General features: G+C 36.5%; 1 protein-coding gene across 1 annotated transcript in view; it reads right to left on the minus strand.

The window, feature by feature from the left end:
• Positions 1 to 26,703, minus strand: part of NLGN1 (neuroligin 1) — a 672,475-nt gene extending 645,772 nt beyond the window's left edge. Inside the window, exons 1-3 of the mRNA XM_042955278.1 lie at positions 26,597 to 26,703; positions 5,814 to 6,626; positions 5,312 to 5,371 (exon numbers count right to left, since the gene is read on the minus strand). Of these exons, the coding sequence (XP_042811212.1) occupies positions 5,312 to 5,371; positions 5,814 to 6,306 (553 nt within the window). The 5' untranslated portion in view covers positions 6,307 to 6,626; positions 26,597 to 26,703. The remainder of the gene's footprint in view (positions 1 to 5,311; positions 5,372 to 5,813; positions 6,627 to 26,596) is intronic.
• Positions 26,704 to 27,244: the final 541 nt, after the last annotated feature.

Here is a 27,244-nt window from a genome sequence, read left to right on the forward strand (position 1 = left end):
TCTGTATTTATGGGTCTGTTTTATCTTTGTTCATTTGTTTGTTTTTTCTTTATTGTTCAGATTCCACACATAAATAAAATCATATAGTTGAGCATTTAGGTTGCTTCCATATCTCCATATCCATAATAGGTTGCTATTATAAATAACGTTAAAACAAACATAGGTGTTATGTGTCTTTTTGCATTAGTGGTTTTGTCTCCTTTGGGTAAACACCCAGTAGTGGAATTACTGGATTGTATGGTAGTTTTCTTTTAAATTTTTTGAGGGAACTTCATACTGTTCTCCACAATAGCTATGCCAATTTGCAACCCCACCAACAGTGCACAAGGGTTCCTTTTTCTCTACATTCTTGCCAACACTCGTCTTTTCTTGTCTTTTTGATATTAGCCACTCTGACAGGTATAAGATCATACCTTGTTGTGGTTTTGATTTGCATTTCCCTGATGATTGGTGATGTTGAGCATTTTTTTCACATGTCTGCTGGCCATCTGTATCTCTTCTTTGGAAAAATGTCTATTCAGGTCCTTTGCCACTTTTAAATTGTATTATTTGTGGAGCTTTTGTTTTGGTGTTGAGTTGCATAAGCTCTTTATATATTTTGAATATTAACCCTTTATCAGATATATCATCTGCAAGTATTTTTCCCCACTCAGTAGGTTACCTTTTAATTTTGTTCATACTTTCATATGCTGTGCTGGCATTACCTCTTTAATAAAAAAAGTTGGATCATTCTGAATCTCATAGCCTCTCTCTCTCTCCCCTTTCATATATACAATAGTCATAATTGTTCCTTAACTACACAACACAAACTGTCACCTTAATGCCTTTGTACTAGCTCTTTACTCTCCTCTTTCTCCGAATATCCACTTCACCTCTCCAGATAACCACTTCATCTCCTTCAGGTCTTTGCTGGAATGAGGGCTATGCTAAGTATCTCATTTAAAATTACCTTCATCCATCACATCAGCACTCCTGATCCTCCATATTCTGTTGATTTCTCATCTTCTTACACCTTTTAACTTTAACTGTTAATTGTGTTTATTGTCTATAATTTGTCTCCACACACTAGATGTAAGCTCCAGGAGGTCAAGGATTTTTTTATTTTATTTTTATTTTTTTTTATTTTTTCACTGATGTAATGTATCTCTGGGTCTTAGAACAGTACTCTAATTGGCACAGAGTAAGGACTCAATAAATATTTGTTAGATGAATAAATTTGTTAAAAATATATGAGGCAAGAAGGAGAGCATTCTGGAATATAATCTCCTTTTAAACACATTAACAATGAAAGGAGTAGTGTTATACATATTTAATTAGGGAAAAATCAGTCTCTATGTACAACAAAGAACCAGATAGACCCTAAATGTGTGGAAAAGACTCTTGAATGAATTCAATGTTATCTCAGGTAATGACTACTAAACGGAGAATGCACAAGTAAAATACTTATGAAAATATGGAATAAAATGCTCAAGGAGTAAACAATTATGCAAGAGTTGTCTATTAAGATTCTAATTTTCTGTACATTAAAAATTGAGGTAAATGAGAAAATTAGGTTAACAATTTCTCACCACTGCAGAGAGGAAAATCAATTCTGTATTCATCTCAGAAGAGCTATGCAAATAACAGTCAAAGTGCTGGAGAAATGCAAAGCTACACAACTCTAGGGTATCCATGAGCCAATCAATTTGTTTGTGGATTCTCTGGGTCCCTTGTTCCTCCTTCTCATGTTTACTGCCTAATATTTGACCACTCTTCTGTTTGTTGGCAACTCTCACAAGACAGCAAACTAAAGAAACAAAATGAAACATAAGCAAATTAAAGCTACTTCTGATAGTAGCCAGGAGAAATATGCTGAGATTTTGGCCTAGACAGTAATAAAATTATGTGTAGGATTGAAGATCCGAGTAACTACAATGGTTACTAGCATGTTTTCTGGAAATCAGTTGCTATCATTGTCTTGACCCAATTCAATTAACGGGAGCATGAAATTTACCTAAAATAGAGTCAACAGGTAGAAAAAAAGAATTCATGACATTTTTGAAAAGAAAAAAAGGAAAGGAAGATCAATAAGGTAGAGAGATATGATATATTACCAAAGCTATAGAAATCTCTAGAGGAGGGGTGCCTGGGTGATTTAGTAGGTTAGGCATCCGACTCTTGATTTCAGCTCCAGTCTTGATCTCAAGAACCGTAAGATGGAGCCCCACATCTGGCTCTGCGACTACATGGAGCCTGCTTGAGATTCTCTGTCTCCCTCTCTCTCTCTGAGCACCCCCCCTGCTTGCTTTCTTTCTTTCTCTCTCAAAATAAATAAATAAACTTAAAATCAAAAAAGAAATCTCTAGAAGAGGTAATTTAACACGATGGAAATGCATCTAATAGAAGCAAGAACTAGAGACAAACCTATCACTTACTGGCAATAGAAATTGGGTCAGAACACTTAACCTCAGAACCTACTTTCTTATTTATATAATAAGGATAGCAGTATCTTTTCTCATAAATTTGTTTGTGATAAATTACATCTGTCCTCTACATCCAAATTCCAGTTTCTGTCACACGTTATCTGCCCATTTGGCCAAGTGTTGACAGCCATCCCATTTTAAGCCCCCATGTTTCACTTTGCAAGGATAAAACCCTGAAGAAACATCTAGAGAGTAATTAACATATGGCTGAAACTATCATGGGAAATATAAAAAGATAGATTGAAAAGTGCAACTAGGACCTGTTTGAAATGAGTGGGAGCCTATTGGTAAAATGTTTTTCCCCCTTCAACTGAACAGGATAATATTACAAAAGCTCTATTTAAAAACTATAGCAAGGGATCTCTTAGACAAAGTAAAAGATCCTGTTATACAGACTAAAGTGGAGAAAATGCTTTGTTCTTTGTATATTTACTTGAATGCAGTAAGTTCTATGAGAAGAAAGATCTTTGTTTCATCATTACTGACTCCTTTGCATAGTGCATGATTTAAGCAATTAAGAAATAGTTTCGGATGAATACAGTATGCACAGATTATAATGTCCTTGGCACAGGGATGGGGGTTCACCCGCCTTGGAAGATGACTACACACAATTTTTTTAAAAAGATAAATAATAACAAACCAAAATATCTCATCACCTATAAAATGCAGCACACCTATTTCTATACTTCCTGAATCATCATTTATAAACATCTAGAATTCTGTTGAAGAACTTAGAGTCCATATGAGGTAAATATTGGCATAGATAGATAGATATTATAAATGACTAATATCTTCTTAAACCAGAATGCTATGATTTCATGAAGTGACCAAAAGAGACTTTCCATGATAGAGAAGGAAAAAAGTTAAAAGTTTGGAAAAAAGAATTCTACTCCGCTGCTTAAAGTCAAGCTCTAAAATTTAGTTTTATTTAGTTTAAGAAAAGCTATCTATATAGAAAGCTACATTTAAAATCTTTGTTATTTAGACTTTGGAGTAATATACAAACAGACAATGAATGATCAAAATTTATGTGTTAATAAGATATATTAAATACCAAAGCAAAATAATTGTTTGAACTGCTTAACATAAAAGCACAATAGATTTGGACTATAAACCACACAGACTGAAGTAGGTATCTACAGATTTTGTCCTCAGGCTAATTATAAATGAGTTCAAAGTTGCCAAAGTAAATAGCACAGCCTTACACACCTCTTTGCCAACTCTCTCATACAGCCGATGGAACCGACCACCTAAAGAATGATGAAAAAGAATTTTCTAATGAATTCATTCCCCCCTGAAGTTATATGAGAGGAAAGGTCACTTCTCACTTACTAGCTTACCTTTTTGGTATTTTATCATTTTCTTGATTGTACATATTTTCATGTATTATGCTCTATTTATGCATTCTTTAATAGCATCTTTATTTATGACTTTGTGAATCAACATCTTTGTGACAGGAGGTGAAAGTCACTTAGTTAATTACACGTGCTTGACAAGCTGCATAATAATAACCACTGCAGTATTGTACATTAGTCAAAGATATGTAAATTACTGCAGTTATTCTCATTTGGGGAAAAACAAGAGACTTTGTTTTGGTCATTTAGAACACCTTTGCTGTGTCTGTATCTGTGCTTTTCTCAAGTATACTGTGCTTTTAACCCAAATCATGGCATCAATAATAAAATAGAGGTTAAATCCCATTCTACTAGTATGACCAAAGAAATAAAAAGCAAGCCAAACCAAACCAAAACTCAATTGAATGCGAACACTCTGGTCAGCAGTTGAGAACTTTGTTATATGAAGCTTCTTCCATATAATGCAATCCTCGTAAAACAGAACAGTTTAGACACTCCCTGCCCCACCAGGATGTTGTAATGAAATCTGACTTGGTCCAGCCAGATTAGAAGTGCATAGGGAGACAGAATGTACAGCACTGGAATGTTAATATGACTTCTGTATGAAGATTGGAAATTCTACAAAGTTATGAATAAGGTCAAAATAACACTTAGATGATTTACTGCCATAAAAAATCATACTCTCCTATGAGCGATTTACTGGATGTTATATAAAAATGGAGTGTGGACAAGCTACATTCAGATGCAAGCTTGCAGCTGTCAGTGTGTACATGTGCTCAATCTGGCTAGAGGATGATTTGAAGGTTGATTTAATTGTAGCTTCTGAATCATGTTCTTCCCTATGTGTTAAATTGTTTAACATAAATACAAAAATGTTAAAGTAATTTTAAGACTGTAAATATTTAGTATAAAAATCTGTAAAATCTCATTCTTTTCTGGAAGAGTAACTGAAAATATAGACTATCTGGGAAAAAATACCATGACTGAATAATGGTGACTACCAGACTGTTACGGCAAATTTACCCTTATCTGAGAAAGTTCACAGGGCTTTCAGAAGTAGCTGAGAATAAACAAACAAAAAACTAGGTGTGTGACAGAGCTGACCAGTGTTAAGAGGAACAGAAATCTGTATCTGTAGAACAGGGTTCAGAGATAAAGTCGACCAGTTGGTAAGGCAGCATCATTTGTGTTCCTTGCAGGCAATGTCATAGCCTAAACATATCTTGTCCTCTGAACACAAACTCAAAGCAGAGATTCAACTCCTATTGATGCTACCAGCACCAAAACATAAGGCACCACCAATGAGCTTTGTCAATATTATCCACTCAACTACAGCTCTCCTTAATCATCTTTCTATTCCTTGACATGCCTTCATTAAATTCCAAATATCACCTAACCATTTACTTCTCAGCTCAGCAAATCATCCTTAGGGAGAATATCTTCTTCCTCTGTAAGCTTTTTCCCCCATTTTTTTATTTCCACTTTTATACATACCTCCTTTTCTACATATTTTCTTGCCGGGTTTTCTGGCACATTCCTTGGATATTCTTTTTACTGAAAAATGAATAGAAGACTAGAAAATAACATGGCGCTCCATCACAGACCGCCGGAACATGCAACACCACTATCTAACTTAATACGCTCCTGCATTTACTGAGTGCGAAAGATCCCCAATTCGTTGAGCCTGCACATGCAATGGAGAAATGTTGATGCATCTTCTCAGAAGTCATTTGGTAGGAAATGGAAATTAGGAACCCATTTCTACCTAAATATACGTGCTGTGGAGGAAAGAAAATGAGTAGGCACAGGAAAAAATAAGAACAGAAACATTAACACACATAAACAAAAAGAGCAGCATGCAAGCATGTAAAATATGTCTACATGCCAACAGGAAAAGCCATGCATGCTACCAGTACACATGAAACAATATTGTTAGAACTTAGAATAGAAAAGAAAATATAAATTTATCTCCCTGTTTTTCCTGCAGTAAACTCACCATCCTCAGTCGGAACGTATATGTTTAAATATAGGCAGTCTTCACTCTGGTCTTGCACATATGACGAAACCACATCCAAGTTATTAGTAAACCACACAGGAAGCATGACTTCTGGCAATCTGCCATCAATGATATTCTGGGGACACACAGGAGCAAACTGAGTTGCATTCCTGATATCTGACCAGGGAGATGGTGGTTCTGGAGGCTGAAAACGATGTTCCCCTGTTGGTGGGGCTGCATATGGAACCCCAAGAAACTGAATAACAGGCCCCAAAATTTCATTATTGAGTTCTTTCTTCATCCCTCTTATCTTGCCGAAGTTGGTAGTGACCAGTGGGTCTGCATCATCCAATTTTTGTGAAAGCACATGGGCAGCCTGAAGTAAACATCCCAACACACAGAGAGTCAATGAGGCACCCAATCCCCTGTGTACCAAGCATGCCATTACTGCTCTCCACACATAATTTGGCCACATGCATCTGGGCAGTGCCATGGTCCCACATTAGTTGTGTAGTTGTCTGGTTACAGTGAGGCAAAGGTATTTGTATCCGCTTTAGAAAGACTGGATAATGGTAGAACGCACCTCCAACTTCTTCAAGGCAAGCTTGTCAAGAAAAGCTCAGAAAGCTCTTTATGCATCCAGTATCTCCCATTGATTTCACATGTATTGAAGTAGCATCTTCAATCATCACTATTTATCAGACCATATCCTATTGACCATTCTGTTTTCCATAGTAGCAATGTGACAAGAGTGGCCATTGACTGTAGATTGCCCTCTTACAAATCAAATCCAGTTAGCAGCAGATCTGCATCCTAAAGAAAATGAAAATAAATCATTAGGATGAACAAGCTGAAATAGAGCAATAACTAGATGTTTTACAAGCTACAGAAATACATAAATAGCGGCTAGAGTCAGTTAAGTTAAATACTACCATAGGAAAATTATGGTTTGATGTGAGGTGAAAGGGGAAATAACTGACTATTAGATTCTTGAAAAACTTGCCTGCTGACTTACACACATTTAAGTGGAAGCAGGCCTTTTCAACATATGTGATTTCAGGAGCATTTCACAGTACACGTTTTTAAAAAAATACTAAAGGCTATATGTAAAATTTCCCCTTTATTGATGGTCTTCAGTCACATCAAGGAACAACAGAAGTAATCAGCAAACACGCTAAAAATTAGAATTAAATAGCAGAAAACCTTTTGAAAATTATTGGTAGGGAATTAGTGGAATGTAAACAAACTATAAGAGTGACTATATATATTTAAAAGCAAACAAACAAAAAGGCGGTCCCCAATATTATGCTACATAGAAAAAACAAAGTTAATGTTAGAGCAAGAAAACTAACACTAGTTCAACTGTGATCATTTAAGTGCAACTACCTTATAAGATCAACCTCCTTGATGTTTCTCAAAAGTTTGCACCAAATCATTGGGTATAGGTCCCTCACCTTAAATTAAGTTTCAAAAATTTTAAAGATAAAATGGCTTCAGACAAATTTGAAAAAGAAACAGAAATTGGCATCTTTTTGAGGACTAAAGTGTTTTTAGTTTTTTTTTTTTTTTTTACAATCTAGTTATACTATTTTAAAAATCAGTAAATTCTCAACGTGAAAATTAATTTCTGCATCAAAGTCAATGTATTGTAAGTTACAAGTTTTGTTTTCACTACCTATCAGAGATCAAAGGAACAATAAAAAAAAATAAAGTGTAGTAGTTCTGTGAAACAATCATACCTAATCACCACATCTTGCATATTAACACTAACAGAACATCTAACACTGTTTACCCAATTCAACTTAAAACACATCAGGATAAAATGTAACACTCAGTGCAGTGCAATTCACAGCATAATCTTACTTTAACTGCAAGATAGCATACAACTCGGCAAATTCATCTTTTCTTGTTCAAGCAACCTTTTAAAGTGCTTACTTTGAAAATAATAGTGTTGATTTGTATTACAAATGGTTCTATCCTGTCATATTATGAGAAGATTCCCAAAGAAGTGCTGGTCTGGCAGTGAGGTTGCCCTGACTTTGTGTTACGGAAAAGGAGATTGTACAAACTATATAGGGCAGTAGGAGATTTGATTCAGGCCTGGTGTTCCTTTAGCTCTGAACAATCCATCACAGAAGGCAATAAGGAGATAAATGTCTTTCTTCAAGAGTACTTCTGCCTGTGTTAATTCATAAACCTTTGCTGTGAAAGCTCATTAACATACAAAAGGCAGGCTTAGACCCATCCCATTCCTGTCTCAAAACTCGAGCACATACTGAAGATTTAGCTACACGAACCCATTTCTATTAAGAGTACACAGTGTTTATTTTTGTGCAGAATCGTGGTGAGCCACAGCATGGCTGAGTCTTTCCTAGTCACATTTGGTGGTAAAAAGCACCGTATCAACAGATGAAACACAATAGTCAGTCAAGTTAATGGTAGAAAAGCCATTGTAATTATGTCCAGGAGCCCCACAAAGATATGAGACTCCAAAAAGACAGCAAGCAATTGAGCTTTATATGCCATCCTGAGCTAAGGAAAGGGAGAGGGGTGTGGGTGCTTCAAAAGGTAAGAAGGCAGATCACAGGAAGATGAGACAAGGAAATATTTGGTAAAGAAAATTTGCCCTGCCACACAGGGCTCCTCCAAGGAACAAATCAAAGTACACCTGGTGGAGGGTCCAAAATATCACTACGAGTAGGGTAATAAAATAACCAAAGTCACAACAACAGAGAGCAAGTAACAATCTCCAGAAAAACACCTCCTGAAGGGCCAGGCCCTGGACAGTGTATGACCCTCCTTTAATATAGTAGTGCTCGCAGGTGCAGAGCACACAACAAGCTTTTAAGACACATAAGGGACAGAAAGCTAGCCAAAATGACGAAATGGAAGAATTCTCTTCAAAAGAAATTCCAGGAAGTAGCGACAGCTAACAAATTGATCAAAACCGATTTAAGCAATATAACTGAACAAGAATTTAGAATAATAGTCATAAAATTAATTGCTGGGCTTGAAAACAGCATAGAGAGGACAGCAGGGAATCTATTGCTACAGAGATCAAGGGGCTAAAAAATAGTCATGATGAATTTAAAAATGCTATAAATGACGTGCAAAGTAAAATGCAGGCTGCCACAGTGCGGACTGAAGAGGCAGAGGAGAGAATAGGTGAATTACAAGGTAAGATTATGGGAGCATCTGGGTGGCTCAGTGGGTTGAGCGTTTGACTTCGGCTCAGGTCATGATCTTGCAGTTTGTGAGTTTGTGAGTTTGAGCCAATTCAGGCATTGGGCTCTGTGCTGACAGCTCAGAGCCTGGAGCCTGCTTCAGATTCCATGTCTCCCTCCCTCTCTGCCTCTCCCCTACTCATAATCTGCCCACCCCCTCTCTCTCTCTAAAAAATAAACATTAAAGAAAAATTGTTTTAAAAAATTATGGAAAAAGAGGAAGCTAAGAAAAAGAGAGAGAAAACAAAATCCAGGAGTATGAGAGGAGAATTAGAGAAGTTAAGTGATGCAATCAAATGGAACAATATCTGTATCATAGGTATACCAGAAGAAGAAGAAGAGAGAGAAAGGGGCTGAAGGTGTACTTGAACAAATCATAGCTGAGAACTTCCCTGATCTGTGGAAGGAAACAGGCATTGAAATCCAACAGGCACAGAGAACTCCCTTCAGGCGTAACTTGAATTGATCTTCTGCACGATATATCATAGTGAAACGGCAAAATACAAGGATAAAGAGAGAATTCTGAAAGCAGCTAGGGATAAATGGGCCTTAACATACAAAGGTAGATACATAAGGGTAGTAGTAGACCTATCTACTGAAACTTGGCAGGCCAGAAAGGAATGGGAGGAAATCTTCAATGTGATGAACAGGAAAAATATGCAGCCAAGAATCCTTTACCCAGCAAGTCTGTCATTCAAAATAGAAGGAGAAATAAAGGTTTTCTCAAACAAACAAAAACTGAAGGAATTCATCGTCACTAAATGAGCCCTACAATAGATCCTAAGGGGAACTCTGTGAATGAAATGTTGCAAGGACCACAAAGGACCAGAGACACCACTACAAGCATGAAATCTATAGATAACATAATGACTCTAAACCCATATCTTTCAATAATAACACTGAATGTAAATGGACTAAATGTTCCAACCAAAAGACACAGGGTATCAGAATGGATAAAAAAACAAGACCCATCTATTTGCTGTCTACAAGAGACCCATTTTAGACCTGAGGACACCTTCAGATTGCAAGTGAAGGGATGGAGAACTATCTATCATGCTATAGGAAGTCAAAAGAAAGCTGGAGTAGCCATACTTACATCAGACAAACTAGACTTTAAATTAAAGGTTGTAACAAGAGATGAAGAAGGGCATTATATAATAATTACAGGGTCTATCCATCAGGAAGAGCTAACAATTATAAATGTCTATGCACCGAATTCAAAAGCACCCAAATATGTAAAACAATTAATCACAAACATAAGCAACCTTATTGATAAGAATGTGGTCATTGCAGGGGACTTTAACACTCCACTTACAACAATGGATAGATCATCTAGACAGAGAATCAATAAAGAAACAAGGGCCCTGAATGATACGTTGGATCGGATGGACTTGACAGATATATTTAGAACTCTGCATCCCAAAGCAAAGAATATACTTTCTTCTCGAGTGCACATGGAACATTCTCCAAGATAGATCACGTACTGGGTCACAAAACAACCCTTAATAAGTATGAAAGAATTGAGATCATACCATGCACATTTTCAGATCACAATGCAATGAAGCTTGAAATCAACCACAGGAAAAAGTCTGGAAAACCTTCAAAAGCATGGAGGTTAAAGAACATCCTACTAAAGAATGAATGGGTCAACCAGGCAATTAGGGACGAAATTAAAAAACACATGGAAACAAATGAAAATGAAAATACAACAATCCAAATGCTTTGGGATGCAGCGAAGGCAGTCCTGAGAGGAAAATACATTGCAATCCAGGCCTATCTCAAGAAACAAGAAAAATCCCAAATAAAAAGCACCATATCGACACCCAAAATACAGAAACTGGGTGGCACGTTAAAAATCTCCATCACCATTTTTTATTCAGCCTTATTTCCAAGTACAGTGATTTCCAAAAGTTCTTCTTTATACACTTGGTACCTTATTAATATTATAAAGTAATTATTTCATTATTAACAAAGAACACTCATTTTTGTATTCACAAGCCCTTAACTGTGTTAAAAATAAAGGGGGTCCTGTTTACCACTGATGTGATACTTTAACACAAGATGTGAAGGATTAGATTTCTGTACACCAGGGTAAATTTTCAAATTCTAATAACATTTTGTTACTGAGGTTACAAAAATGTCCCATTTTACAAGGGCTTACCTGTATGGAGAATTATGGTATTGACCCCAAAGATTTTTTAGAAGTTGGTGTTATATTAATAACAATTGTCCAAGTCTAACCTAAAAATATGGCTTACTTAAGTTAATGAAATTTTAAATATGTGTGTAAATTAGTCTGTGTGTGTGTGTGTGCACATACATGTATAGATTACTAAATATAAAGACTCTCAAATTTCTTGGAAGACTTTTTTTCCTATTTATTGGTGCTTTCTTAGCTTTTTTATATGCCAAACCCTTAGCTTTTATGCATTTACATCTCATTTACAATAACCCTATAACATAAGTTCAACAGTTATCCCCTTTTTACTCAGAGGGACTGAGACTTCAAGAGGTTAAATACCCTGACCAAGGTCTCTCAGCTAATCAATAGCAGATCCAGGAGCCCAGTGGAATCTGATTTAAAAGCTGCCCTCTTGATCACTGCACCTGATAACACTCTCACTTCACAATTAACACTTTTTAAAAAATTGATCCTAGTGCACTTAAAATTGAATTGTAAAAGTGTTTTATGTTCCTTGAGAAGGACAGAGTCTAGGTAAATACTCTGACAATTTCATAGGAACAGAAATTTAAATGGATTACCCTGTTCTTATTGGAAATTTCGATTTTATTTTGCTAGATTTCTTCTATTTTACTTTTTTTAACTTTTTTTTTACATCTATTGCAGTGATCAGTTATTCATATGTGTTTACCTAAGATTATGCTAAAATAATAATGGGTAACAAAAAAATTACAACTTTGTAGCCTAATAGCCTAAATGTCCATTAATAGATATTGATAAATGAATTATGATATATGCATAAATTAGAATTCTATACATCAGTGAAGTAAAGGACCTGGACCTAAATATGTCAACTTAGATAAATCTCAGAAGTTTTAAACAAGCAAATTGCAGATGAGACAAAGTAAAATGTTATTCAAATAAAGTATAAAATATGCAGAGCAAATCTATATATTATTCACAGATTACATAAATATGTAGTAACAGAATATTTGTCATCCCTGGGTAAGGAGGAAAGCATATGAAATTAGTCTAATGGTTAATAATTAACATTATTAATTAATTAATTGGCACTAAGATTGATAACCTGTGGTGAGGTCTTAAAAGACCATAATTAATTGACTACAATAAGTTTTACAAATCTAACATTTGATAGCATTAGGTGATACATACACACACACCTATACATCTTTGTTATGCAATTCTCTGTATTTTTCTATGTGTTTGAAATCTTTTATAATAAATATGTTAAAATAATAAGATCAGCAAGCCTTATTCAGCAGGCCAGGCAAGTAGATGAGTCTATTAATTCATATAGGACTAGCTCCATTGGACTTTGCAGTTAGTGCAGACACTAGCTCAAAAAATTCTTCCCTTTGGGTTAAAGTATGAGTAATTCCACTGAATTATAACATTTTAAAATAAATAACATTTTAAATAACATTTTAAAAGGCATCATAAATGGATATATATTATCTCACTTGCATTAATTCATCATAACTGGTGGAACTAGTTTGTTCCTGAGTAACCCAGATCAAAGAGATGACACTGGAGAGAATAGAGAGAACTTCTTGAAACATTAGATAATCATTCATCCAATCTTCCACTCATTCAATAAACATTTATTGTGTATCTATAATATATAAGCTATTGTGCTAAATGTTATGAGAATTTAAAGACAAGTACAATTGCGTCTTTGCTCCCAAGTAGCTATAATAGTGTAAAGGAGTAAGTCACATTAAAAAAAATGACTCTAATGTAGGTTGGAATGTGACATGTGTGCAACAAATACACAATGAATGGGGATATGGAACCCAGCAAAAAGTTTCTGATTGATAACTTTACATAGCCTTATATGTTTTTTTTAAAAATATGACCTATTTATTTTCTACCTTGCTCTGTTTTTAATTTGTTTTATTGTTGAACCCAACTCCGCCCTCCTCCCGCTACTGAATTTCTTATTCAAGGGCAAGGATTTTGTTGTTTTTAAATAGTATCTTCATATCCATCATAAACTCTATGTTGACAATCCTTTATATAATGCAGACATGGGTAAAACCTCAGCTCATATGGACTGACTGAATGCTTATCACCAGAGTGGTGTGGAGTCTGCTCACTGCTATACAATTGATTGTTGTTATTCACTGTAGTTATGCTCCATAAAGTCACTGCAAACGTCAAGTTAAGAAACATGGATCCATGCTCCTAGGGAAATAGCTATAAATTACTCACATAGTTATAAATCATAATCTCAATTTCAAATTAAATATTTATAAATCATTCACATAGTTGTAAATTATAATCTTCAACCCTAAAAACAGTTCATCCTAGTAGATTCTATTTTCTTTATTTTACAAAAGAGAAAACAGGGTTCAAAAATGTTAAGTGACTTGTCTGAGGCCATTCCACTAACAGGTGCCAGAGTTGAGATTCAAAGCCCCTTCATCTGGCCCCAACACTGGAGCTTCTTGCACCACACAGCACTATGTCTACCATTTCTGTCCTCCATTCATTTCAGTGTGACAGCTGAAACAAGGAGGGAGAAGATACCCTTGTATAACCTCAGCTGGAAACTATGCTTATAGGAAGACGCAAAGTGTTTGCTGCTCTGTGAATGGCTGCGTATCTGTGAGTATTGACTTTGGGGTTACAAATAAATTTTAGTGAATAGGCAAATTTGAAAACACAGGTCCACGAATAATGATGATTGACTGTATTAACTAAAGATAAATAATATTTTATAACTATGGGTCGATGAGTCATTTTGAGGTCAGAATATATCAGCCTGTCACCAGCCTGTCACTACTAATAACTAGTAATAATCATTGGTTTTAAGAATTGGATTTACTACTAATAATTTAATAATAATTGCATTTAATAATAACTGGTTTTAGTGGAGTACAGCGTTCTCAGCCAGCCGACGCCACCCATGTAACTGGAATGTGCTTATTGTAGCCAGCTCACTATAACAGAATCTGACCACCAGCAGATTTTAGGATTCCTATAGCAAGATGTTTCACATACATGCTGGAGGTGGTTCAAAATTTGGAGATAAGGAGTATCCTGCGTGACCCAGCAGTGGGAAAACAAGGAAGGCTGCATCTGAGATGTCCAGACCCCATTCAATGCATATCCTTCCCCTGTTGTTGCTCTCTGGTACTATTTGCGTGTAACAAAGCTGTCCAAGGAGTATAAACTGTTTGAATCCCATGAGTCCTTTCAGTACCTGAACACTTAAAGTAACTAATGTGTAATTAATTCACACAGTAAGTACTTAGAAATAGGATGAATAAACAAATGAATGCAATTGCACAAAATTCTGTTAGGCTTTAAAGGAAAAGACAGGTCTACCTCTAGGTAATAGATTAGGAAAGAGATTTGAACAAATATTGATGGTCATGGAAGAGATTCCAGGCAGGGGGCACATTCTAGAAACATGGAAAGAATATGTAGTGGACATTGCAGTGCTCAGTCTTCCTGGAAACAGCTCACATTCCAGTGACTGGTCCACATCAGTGTAAGGCCTGGCCTTTTTGCCTCAATGCAGACCAACTCTGAGGGGCTATCCTGGCCCAAAAGCTCCCTACTGTATGGAAAGAGATAGAAGGAGGAGTTGACTATGATTCCTTCACTCCCTCCCATGTGTTTTTCCCAGCGGTGTGCCCTAGTAAATTTCCTGCAGGTAAATCCCCATCTCAGAGTCTTTTTTGTTCCCCCCTGGGAAACCTGACCTATGACAGAAAGGAAAGAAGCAGCAGTGTTTGAGGAGGGCACAGTTTAGTTTGGCAAGAACACAGAGTAAATGAGGTTCAGTACTGAATGAGACTGGAAAGGCAGGTTACAGCCAAATCAAACGAGCCCTTTCATAAAAGGCTAAAGAGTTTGGATTTTATTCACAGGATGATAAAAAGTCATTAAATATTCCTTGCAGGGGAAGAATATTATCAAATTTATTCAGAAGAAAATTAAACTGGCAGTACTGTGGAGCAGGGATCTCCAAAGCACTGTGCTCATACCCTACTACAAGATGACCAGATGAGAGAAGGAAGGTAATCGTTGAACTATGTATCATAATTTTTATATAAAGCTAGAAGATAGAGAAATTAAGCTTTGCTAATATGAATATATGGTTTAATACCAGTGTCTCCACATGGTTGCATGACGTGTATAGCACTTGAGATATTCTTGGGAAGGTGTACAGTCTAGAACATGGTAGGATTCCCAGCAGTGACAATTTTGCTGTTATTGTTTCTTTCCAACACACAATGATATATTAGAGTTAACATCACTAGATAAGTAGATTTATACTTTTTTTCATCATGTTGTAATTAAAACAACCGTCACAAAAAAGAACTACTGAATTAAGTTTTTTCTCGCAAGATAAATAAATGTTAAAGGACATACTAGTAACACAATCATAACAACAAGAAACAAGCAGATATGAAACTTCTAGTTCTGATACAAGCTCTTCAACTATATTGCAAGACTCAAAACTATGGCTATCAAATCATATACAATAATAAGTTAGACAAACATTTTCAAAAAATCAAGAAAGTAACTCAGAATGCAGATTTAGGGGCGCCTGGGTGGCTCAGTCGGTTGAGCGTGCGACTTCAGCTCAGGTCATGATCTCGCGGTCTGTGAGTTCGAGCCCCACATCGGGCTGCCCCACAGCCCACAACAGAGCCTGTTTCGGATTCTGTGTCTCCCTCTCTCTCTGACCCTCCCCTGTTCATGCTCTGTCTCTCTCTGTCTCAAAAATAAATAAATGTTAAAAGAAAAAGAATGCAGATTTATATCCATTTCACTAACTGAACTGTGTCCTTAGGATCTCAGTGGCTTGGTATATTCATGAATGATAGAATGAAGGCGTCAACATTTATAAAATATTAAAAATACTAATTTTATCTTTCTCATCTTTTAATGCCTATTTTTGTGTATGCCTTACAAGTTGATACACAAAGATATTTGTGTAGGAATGTATGCATATATTTATACTTTTTTGGTTTGGTTATCATAAACACAGGATTGCATGATCACAAAAATGTGGAGACCATTACCTTAGTGAATGAAATGGTGGGAAAGAAAGAAGAAACAATTTTATTTTTATGTTCAGTTTAAACTATAGGTTAATATACCACATTTATGTGAAAATGACAGCAAATTGACTAATATTATAAATCACCAATTACTCACCAAGCCTTGTCCAAACCATTTACATGTGTCATGTCATTTAGTCCTCACAACCAATTTATAAGCCAAGTACTGGTATTAGAGATGAGGAAAATGAGGATTTGTGTACTTAGGTAACTTTCTTAAGGCAAGGGTAGGAAAAGGCAGACCCAAGAAACAAGCTTGGGACTGCCTAACTCCACAGAATATGCCCTGAACTTTTATGATACATGACATTTTGCTTTGTTCTCCAATGAGACCAACTCCATCAAGTCATATGTTCAGTTTGAGCATTTGAAGAAAGTGAAACACACCAGACACTAATAGGAGGAAAATAAAAAGGCTCTTGATCAGCTTGCCAGGGTTAATTAATAGGCATAGTTTAGAGCAGTTCCAAGCACTGTGATATTGAGACTTCTTCCAGAAACATTCCATAATATAGACTAGAGAGTAATGAAAAAAGTTAGGACTGGCGATAAGCAAGTCAAGAATGTTAGAATTTCAAGAAGCAAAGATTATGAGAAATGGTAATTCCAGTGTTGAATAAACTATATCTAGGTAGAAAGGTAAGCAGTACCTGAAGGGTACAAGGAGAAAAAGTAAGAAATAATTAGAACCAAGGATTATTATGAAAGGTCTACTCTGAGATGGGAATATCAAAATTTGAGATTTTGATCATGCGGAATTTCAAGAGATGCCATGGTCCATATTGTGGCCATACTACCATGGAGCTATTGAGAACTAATGCGGTAACAAGTATATTCTGCCATTACCATCATTAATTAATAACTTGATTAATGGCTTGCTCCAACTGAGCATAGACTGGGGCCAGTGAGCTAACAGCATCATCTCATTTAATTGTCTCTAACTACGATGAAGTAGAGATAGTTACCATCTCCTTGTAACCGATAATTAAATGGAAAATCAGGAACACAAAGCCACTGAAACATTTTTCAATAAAACAAGACCACAGTTTTATTAATATACTGAGTTATAATAAATAAAAGGAGATAAGGCTGAAGAATTAATACACTCTAAAGATAAGCCCTGCCCCCTTCTCAATTTTTTCCAGAGCCTCTTTTTCAGAGAAAAGGGTAGGCAGCCTTCAATAATTTTCAGTTATATACCATCCCCCTCTCTTCTGAAGAAAATGTAAGCAGTTCTATGTTTTCTTTCTCCTTGAGCTACTTCCACTCTAAATGAAGCTCTCCAGTGATGTGAGAAAATATCAGAGAGAAACAATTATTAAGAAGAAAAAGCAAACTAAAATTTGACAGTAATAAAAGAACAAATTTTACGACCAAAATATTTTAAAGATTAGCAAGGAAAAAATCATGAGTATGTTGCCAAGGTTACACCGGGTAACAAAGTATCTTTGCAAAAAAAACAAGACTACTGGAAGGCAGCGCACAGCACGGGGAGCAGGATCCAGTGAATTGGGTCCAACAGTTCACCAACATCTTTCTGTCTAGGAAGTACTCACTTGAGCAGTGTTTGCCTGAAGGAACCCCAGCTAGCATCCTCCAAAGCCTGGCTCAAATATCAGTACTTCCTTCCCAGATCCTTCCAGCCACAAAAATACTCTTTTCCCTCAACTCTCAAAGCACTTGTTACCTTTCTTGTAACTGAATCTGTAGTACATTCTATTAGAGTGATTTATAAACAAAGCTTCCCTCTTCATCTTCTTATATTGTTTAGTGTCAGCCATTGGTGAAGCCCACATGAGCAAAATAGGCATAGTGTTAACTTAATTCTCATGGAGACTAAAATTCCATGGGAAAGACAAACTTTATGTAAATCAATCACACAGACAACTATTTAGTCATAAATGCTTTGCCAAGAAGGATAATGCAGGGTGCTCTGAGGGAAGACTTAATCAGTCTGGAGTGGGATGGATGATCTTCCTGAAGAAGAGATCTATACAGTGGGTTTTGAAGGATGAGTAGAAGTTGGCAGGTGAAGATCAGGGGACAGACAGGCAAGAGAAAGCCCAAATGCTGTGAAGCCTGGGGCTTTGCAAGAACAAAGAGGTAAGTGTAATTTGAGAACTGAGTAGGGCATGGGGCTGGAGAGGAGCGGACAATTCAAGAAAGTCTAAGCCATTTTAGGAATTTAAGATCTTATCCCAAGTATGATGAGAAGAATTACAATCACAATAATGACATAATTAGGGTGGCCATAGTCTTTGAGAGAAACCCATTCATTTATTATATTATTTGCCATCAATTAACCCTACCCTCAGATTTTATCCATCAGTGATGTCTGACCTCTGTGAAGGCATTACTTTAGAGTTACAGCAAGAGAGGGTAATACAGAGAAGAGGTAGAAACAAATTAGAGTACAACAAAAATTCCTCATCATGCAGGAATGTGCATGGATGACCCATGTAGACTAGTAGCTAATTCCACTGCTGTTTGGCAAAAAACGGGATTCTGAAAGGCCATAGCTTTTCTGACAACACAAAGAAAAAGAGACCAAAATGACAGCACTTCCTTCTGTATTCATATCTAAATATTTCTACTATGGCCATCATTACAACTAACAGCTAACTATTAGAGAGCTTCTTGTTTGTTTTGTTTTGGAGAGATGGCTAAAACAGGCTGTTTAACATTTAATTGTATATAATAAGCTTTGCTTTCTGTTTACTCTGAATCTACTTTCAGATAAGATCTCCAAATATTAATTGTTAAATTTAATATCTAACTTAGTAATCTCAACTTCTGAATGAACAAGAAGGTGAAGAAGGTGAGAGGGACAGGAATTCATAAGAGAGGATGCTGAGGAAAAAAAAGCATGGGTAGGTAACACTTTTAATGTATATGTAAAACACTGCAGGACATATTTTTAAAACCAATTGGTGACCCTGTGATCCCCCAAAAGAAAGTGAATAATCAATCACTCAAGAGCTCAGAGAGCCAGCAAGGTAGGGCTGATTACTTCCCTTGATATTAAGTTGATGCTTTTGTCTGAAAGGGGCCACTTTTGGGTCACAAGTCGTTGCTTCCAGATGCAACTTAATTACGGCTGCCGGTATCTTTATAGAGAAGATAGCACAACCTAAGAGCACTGCTACATTCTCAATTCACTGTTTAAGCTTATTTTTGTTTCTAGTGAGCTGCTGTGCCTGGGAAGAGTGGAGAATTGCCATTCCTGGTGCCCTGCTTAATTAAAGTCCTCTTTAAAAAATCCCTTGTTGCCAGAGAATAGCTACAACTTTGGCAGAAGCAGTGCTAAGTTTCTCAGTATGGACTTGTGCCAGGTTGTGTCAATCTTGACCCCTTGGAGGATGATTAGCAGAGAGGGGGTAGTTAAACCTTTGTGCCCATTCAGTCCCAGGCTTCTGCTGGAATTGGCAAACACTATAGTGACTATTGTTTAAGGAGTAACTGTCTAGTAGGAACTGGACTAACACCACCAACTCTTTTCACGTAAGGCACCAAACAACAATAATGGCTTCCTGCCACTCCTGACCTGGCTTAGAGCTCAACCAGTACCCCAAAGGGGAAAGCATATTACACTTGCAATCATCTTCAGATATTCACATCTTTTATTTTCCCTTCATATAACAGTTCTATTAGTACTGACAGTAACAAAATTAAAAACAATGCTCTATTCATGGGCCATTTCTGTAACAGAACATCAATGAATAGATATTTGCAAGAATTTAACATATACATGGAACATAAGTTGCTAAATGAATCCATCATTTAAATGATTTCACCAATTAAATGATTTCACCAACTTTAATAAAATTGAATGGGGGGGCTAGAATTATGAAGTGTTAAAAAATGAAAAAAAAGTGTTTAAGATTATAACCAAAACACCAAACTTTACTGTATTTTAGATCTTATTGTCTATGGTTTAAGTGTTTGTAAGTGTTTGACTAATTTTTAGTCCTTCTGAAGTTCCTTGAGAGACCACATTTTCTTCATGGCAGAAAATAACTCTAATGTATTGTGGTAAATTACAACCAGAAATAATCCTATTATACTTGTAAGTCTTAATAATTTATCAAAATTAAAAACTGTAAAAAATCATTACAAAGTTTCAATTATTATTTTTCTTTGATTAAAATTCAGTCCTTTTAAATATATTCCTTTCTACCTTTGGGATTTGCATATAACTTCAAAATATCTGTCAATTCAAATAACAGCTGATTTATGTTAAGGAAAAAATGGCAAAAATGAAGAGACCATGTATTAAGCAAGAGGTTACATATTTAGTTGTCAACATTCAAGACTAGAACCCAGTGTCCTTATTCACTTAACAAATATTTATTGGTCACCAATAATGTGCCAGGTACAGCTTTGAAACACCAGACAAAAATCCTTGCCATCATAGAAGTTATACAGTTACTACTATATTATTTCAGTGTGTAATATATTTTGCCTTTGTATATTCAATAACTCCTCAGAAGTTATTACTTGAAGACCACAGCTCTAAATAATGAGAACTTTTGGTATCAGCTTCACAGCAACATACATATTTAGAACACTTGGCATTGTTAAAGAGGTAATGAAACTAGTGACTTTTTTACCCATAAGAAAAAGGATAGATAACACTGTCACTTGTGTGTAAAGTTTTAGACAGCTAAGTAATATAGATTTAAATTAAAAATGACAGATGCACTGATTTGAAACATGATGGTTACTGAAGTGAACCTTTATTCCTTGTAGTGTTATGGTTAACTATTAAATGGCTCAAGTACCATTTTTAGGTGTGGGAATATTGTGACAACTGTTGGTCAATGTCATATGCTACAATCATTATTTTCTTGGTTAATTCTATCATAAGAGGAATGGTTATCAGGGCACCTGGGTGGCTCAGTCAGTTAAGCGGTCTGACTCTTGATTTGGGCCCAGCTCATGATCTCACGGTTGTGAGATCAAGCCCTGAGTCTGATTCCATGCTGCTTAGGATTCTCTTTCTGCCCCTCCTCTGCTTGCACATTCGCGCATGCACTCTCTCTCTCTCTTAAAACTAAATAAACATTAAAAAAAAAAAGAGGATTGGTTATCTTATAGGAAAAATTTATACTAGTGACAAAGCCAAGTTAGTTTTTATCAAATCAATATTCATTGATTTCACGAGGGACCTTGTTGAACTTCCAAGCAAAGTGGGTATTCCATATTACAGTATGAAAGTATTCACCATAACTCTTTTCTTTTAAAGTCAGCAGGAATTTTCAATTCACTTTAAAATGTTACAATTAGGGGCGCCTGGGTGGCTCAGTCAGTTAAGCGTCCGACTTCAGCTCAGGTCATGATCTTGCGGTCCATGAGTTCAAGCCCCGCATCGGGCTCTGTGCTGACCGCTCAGAGCCTGGAGCCTGTTTCGGATTCTGTGTCTCCCTCTCTCTCTGACCCTCCCCCGTTCATGCTCTGTCTCTGTCTCAAAAATAAATAAATGTTAAAAAAATAAAAATAAAAAATAAAATAAAATGTTACAATTAATCTCTTTTCTCCTAAAAGGCAGCATTCACTGGGTGTGTTAAGGGAGGATAAAACTCCTATTACATTAAGTGATACCAAAGACCTATACAAAAGAATATTAGTATATCAGTTAGGTGTTTCAAAAAGGGAAGTTGTTGAGGAACACATACAAGACCTTCATATCATTTCCTGACATCTTCGCTCTTTCCAGAGTATAACTGTGTTATTTAGATATAGGCAAAATGTAAGAAAACCATATTCTAAGAAGATATTTGCCCAACATTCCATCTGCTTCCCAACTGCTGCCCTATCTGTCCCCACTGGCATTACCAAATAAACAAATATGGAAGGAAACAAATAAGTAGGTCTACTTATTTTCTAAATTATGCCAAAAATTAAACAGAATTATAGGTGCAGGTAAATCGATAAACAAGCAGTTCTCTTACTGAAGCACCACTTACAGCACACCCAAAGGGATGGCATGGGCTTCATCAGGTACCTCTAATTGCAGGCATATGTGGTGTTAGAGAAGAAGACTACAGAAAAAGAAAAGGTTACTGTGTGGCTCAACTCAAGAGAACTAGTATTATGTTTGAAAAGTGTGGCTGGCTACATAGTTAAAATACTAAACTAAAATGCTACAGAAACCAGAGAAAAGGGAAATCACTGTGAAAAAAATATATATTCTTCCATTTCATACATCAAATCCAAGCTCATGAACTTAAAGGCAGGTCCTAAGATGTCAACTGTACTAAGTAGCTCTAGTCTCAGGCTGGACCCTTTATTTCCGGTGATGTTATCACTGTGGTTTCTGATTTTACATCTGTAGCAGTAACTTAACTTGCTTTTGTTCCAAAATGAATTTCATGCTCAACTTGTTTTTCTTAATTAAACTTCCTTTAGCAGTCCCTAATATGTGTATTATTAAAACTCATTAGTCCCATTCACGCTTGCCTGTCATTTTTTGGCTACACATTCATATATTGAAGTGTTCTGTTGCTATATATAGGAAGAAAATTAAATAATAAATATGGGGACTTGAACGTTTTATGAGTGTCAGGATGAGAGACTGCCTGCAAGGCCCATAAGGTTTCACACAAAAGAAGCATTACTGCTAAAGCTAACATGCTGACATGTCTCTGATCTATAAAGTCTGCAGTAATGGCAGCAGTAAAGCGTTTTGCCATTGACTAGAATTTCTCTTACATGCAATGGAAATAGGCACAGAAGAGATTGTACTGACTGTTATAAAACGAATTCATATAAAATCCCCCAAAAGGTTAATGTCTAATAATTTCAAACGCCTGAAGTGATTTACTAGTTTTCTCTAACTTCAGTTAAGCTTAGAGTTGGCAGTCTTTCTCTTTCGTGTAGGTTTACTACCAAATAGGTGGGGTTTTTTTTTTTGGGGGGGGTATTTTAAAGGCAGAAATAATTCATATCCTTTTATAACAACATAGACATATTCTATATTGTTAATGTGATTCCATTAAAAACAAAGCCAAAACAAATTTGTTACTGTTAAGGAATCACTCTTCTTAGAAACAGTTGAGAATGTAGCTACCCCACAAGATTAACAGGTTAGCTACCTCAAAATATTTTCAGTTACCTTTTAAAAGGTATTAAGAAGGACACTCTAGATTCATCATGAATATTCGCTATTTTATTTTTTAAAAATTTTCTGGGCTTTGCAAATTTGAGACATTAAAACATTGAAATTTAAAATGAACTGAAACTTTTGTTGTGTTTTTACATTTCTTGAGAAAGCCAGAGATGGAATATTTGCATCTTTGGATGTCATATGTTAAATTTCAACAAATCATTAAAGAAGTATTTCCCTTTTCATTTTACTTTCAATTAAGAGTGTATAGCAATTTTCTTCTCAAAAATCGATTAATATAGAATAGCATTTAACTGTATTTAATCATCTCAAAATCACAGATGGAAGCTGCAGTAAATATCTTAACTCCCACTGAATGTAAGGTCAATTAGAACAACACATGGGAGGCTTTTGAGGGACAGGTGAAGCTGTCCAGTGAATGCAGCATCAGTTTTTCCACAGTCATAAGCTTTGGGCAACCCAGTGCTATTTCTTATCACATATATCAGGCTCTGTGCTTCCAATTTTTTGGAAGGCTTCCATCCCTTCATCCCAAACTGCCACAGTTTGTGTTATTCTTCAGCAAAATTGGAACAGCTGATCAAGACCACCATGTTCTTTTTAACAATCACAACCCAAGATATGTGTTTGGATAAGGTAGAGCAAAATGTAATTAATTTTCTAAGTGAATGCTTGGGTTTTTCAATTGTTCTTACAGTGATCTACTCTATTAGTAGAGAGTATTTCTGTAACTGGATACCTTGCTCTTATTTTTTGGCTACAGTTTTAAAAAATTTTGTTGTATGCAATTTTATTTTTATTTCCATCACTGTTGACCTTCCAAAGTGGACCCACTACCTGCAAAGGTACTGAAGTTTGGTGCAGGCACTGCTTGTAGAAACCAAAGAGTAGGCCAAAGTTTCCCCTTTTTCTTTTTCACTGATGAAAGGGAATAAAACAAGAGAGTAGAGGGTATTGATTACTCTTGACAGAGAAAAACATTGTCCAGCCATGACAAAGGCACTTTAGGTTGAGTCTTCTGCTTCAGCACCATGGTACGTGCCATGACCACCAGTTCAATGGTTGTGAAATACACAAATTAACTTCTAAAAGAACCTATTTCTCACGTTTCATATTCTCCATCTACCTTTATATCAACATTACATTCTCTACTAGACTGAAAAAGAAAAATTCCAGTTCATCACCCTTTAGCGTTCATTATTTATTTACTATCATCATTTATTATGTTATTTACTGGCTGTCTTTTTTATTAATTTAAACTTTGAAAAAATATGTTAACTATTATTGGACTGTGTGGCTACGATCAGTGGCTAGAATGTACCAATACACAGAACATCCATTCTTCTAGCTCACTCTGCACATGAACCACGTGACTAAGAGCTGCGTAAAAGCAAGGCAAATCTAGCCTCTCAGATATCTCCTTAAAACTAACAGTTGGGCTTATAAAAGATTTTATTGCTATTTTTGTCACCTTTAGGCAAGCTTACACAAAATCTGCATAAATAGGAAATATTTAACTTTACCACCATAGAATCCATGGGGGACAAAGTTTTATATTTTGCTATTTCATCTTAAAAAAGAAAAAGGGAATGGCATTGTGCTTGTTTCAGAACTTAGATTTAAGAAACACATAGACACACATAAAACCAGGAACAAAGTTTGGCAAGACTCCTCGTTTAATACCAGAATGTCTGATGTATTTGGGATTCCTGAAATAAGTAGTGGGATGATGAGTGCTTCAGATGACAGTGAAGAGTTGCCTTTCATGAGTTCACACATAATGGAGAGGCTTCAGTGCTAAAGCCATAAAGGTATCCACATTCATATCATAACCTGTAAACAGAAACCCCTGAAAAAATATTTGGTGCTTTTCTTTAAAGATAAAAGTGTACAAAAAAATTATTTTATATTTTAACAATTACCTATCTTCATTTTATTCTAATGTATTTGGATATCTGAAGGTTTAAAATTTAGTGAATTGGCCTTAAATAGGAAGAACCAACTAAAATTATAGTGCTGAGATGTCAGAAGGTATAAAGGGCTGGGGGATATTCATTAACCTGTTTAACATATCTATATCTATCTATCTATCTATATTTAAATGAATTACTTCTTTATATGTTATTGTTCTGAACCTATGTGTGTTCCATATTCAGAATAATATGCTTTACTGGATTCCAAAGCAACTTTTAGTTTCCGAAGTCAATTAATATTCACTCATTTGAGTGATTAATTTTAATTATATCTGCTGAAATTGATTTTCCTTCTGCAAATAATGATGATCTTTTCTTGAGAGCTAAAAAAATAAATTAAGATAATAAAAAGGGGGAAAAATCCTTGTATGTATTCAGCTGCAAGAAAATGTCTGGGAACGCGCGCGCACCGCTCAGTTGGAAAGAAAAGCCAGTGAGTGGCGAAGCAGCCAGGGCAGGGATGCATCAGAAATGCAGCCGGCTGCCTGGCGCACTCGCCAGTCGGGGCCCTCGGCATAAAGGCTGCAACGCCTTCCTGGACTCTTCCAACTCCAAGAAAGTTACCTCGGACTGTATTATGCAAAGTCGTGCAAGTGAATTACAAGACAACATGTGAGGCCAGTCACCCACCTCTGTGTCTACAGGATGCAGTGACCCTGTAACCCTTTAGCGTTCGGCTGAGAGAACGGGAAGGTGGGAGGGGAAAGGGAAAGAGGGAGGGAGGGAGGGAGAAGAAGATAATAGGAGAAGGGCCAATTCCCCCTGCAAAATTCCCCTAGAAGCCAAGCCAGCCGCCGAAGCCAAGGCTGAGGCAGCAGCGATTTCTACTTGGGTTTTCCTCCTGCACAAGCAGGTTTTCCAAGGCATCACTGCTACCTCTCTTTAAAGTATCACTAGGAGGAAAGCCCTGGATCCAAGAGGGATCTCCTAACTGAGAGGTTTTCAACGCAAAGTTGAGAGCTTGGGGGTTGTTTGGCTTCCCCTCCGACGCCACAAAATAAGGTTTTTAAGCTCGATCTGGGTAGCTCCCTAGCGATCCACCCCGAGATGCGCGACGTGGCTTTATTGCATACCCGCTTCTCTCCCCATTTCACTGGCACCGCGTCCGCAGCACCTACCGCGCAGCGGCACACAAACCCAGGCAGACAGCCCCCTCCCAACAAAGACCCCCAAACTTACCCTCAGTAAGATAAATCCACAGAGGGAGCCCCCTCAACCTTCCCTAGTCCCCTTCCAATCATTCAAGGAGACAGTTTCTACAACACTTCGCCGTCAAATTTAAGCTGAATTGGTCAAAGTATTTATCAGCTTCTAGACGCTTTTTTTTTTTTTTTTTTTTGAATCTTGAGCACCGGTAATTCTTGTTTCAGAATTCAAGATGCTTCCTTTATTTATCTTTCTTCTTTAAGCAGCCGCAACCCCAGTTTCGCGCCCCCCCCCCTTTTTTTTATTCACCCACGGACACTTCCAAAACGTGTCGATTGATCCTTTTTTCTCTCCAGATGAAACCACGATCCAGAATCCTCGGGACCCAAAGCCACCTCCATGTAATTCCGACCATCAGGCAAGAAATACAAATGATCAAACAACGTTACTTCTTTCGGCTGCAATCAGATAATCCTACTAATCCAATAGATTTATCTCGATTGGAAATTGACCTCAAAAATGAATCCCTGGCGCTGATGTCCAGTAGAGCGATTTCGTAGCCCTGTTCGGGTGACCGAAGGAACTATGGTTTCTTTCCTTCTTCTTCTTTTTAAAAAATCTTTTTGAATTCTGGGTGCACTGCTCGCAAAAAATGCCGAGGACCCTGGTTTTCCCCTAATA

The sequence above is a fragment of the Panthera leo genome, chromosome C2 (assembly GCF_018350215.1).
Source record: "Panthera leo isolate Ple1 chromosome C2, P.leo_Ple1_pat1.1, whole genome shotgun sequence".
Classification (NCBI taxonomy): Eukaryota; Metazoa; Chordata; class Mammalia; order Carnivora; family Felidae; genus Panthera; species Panthera leo.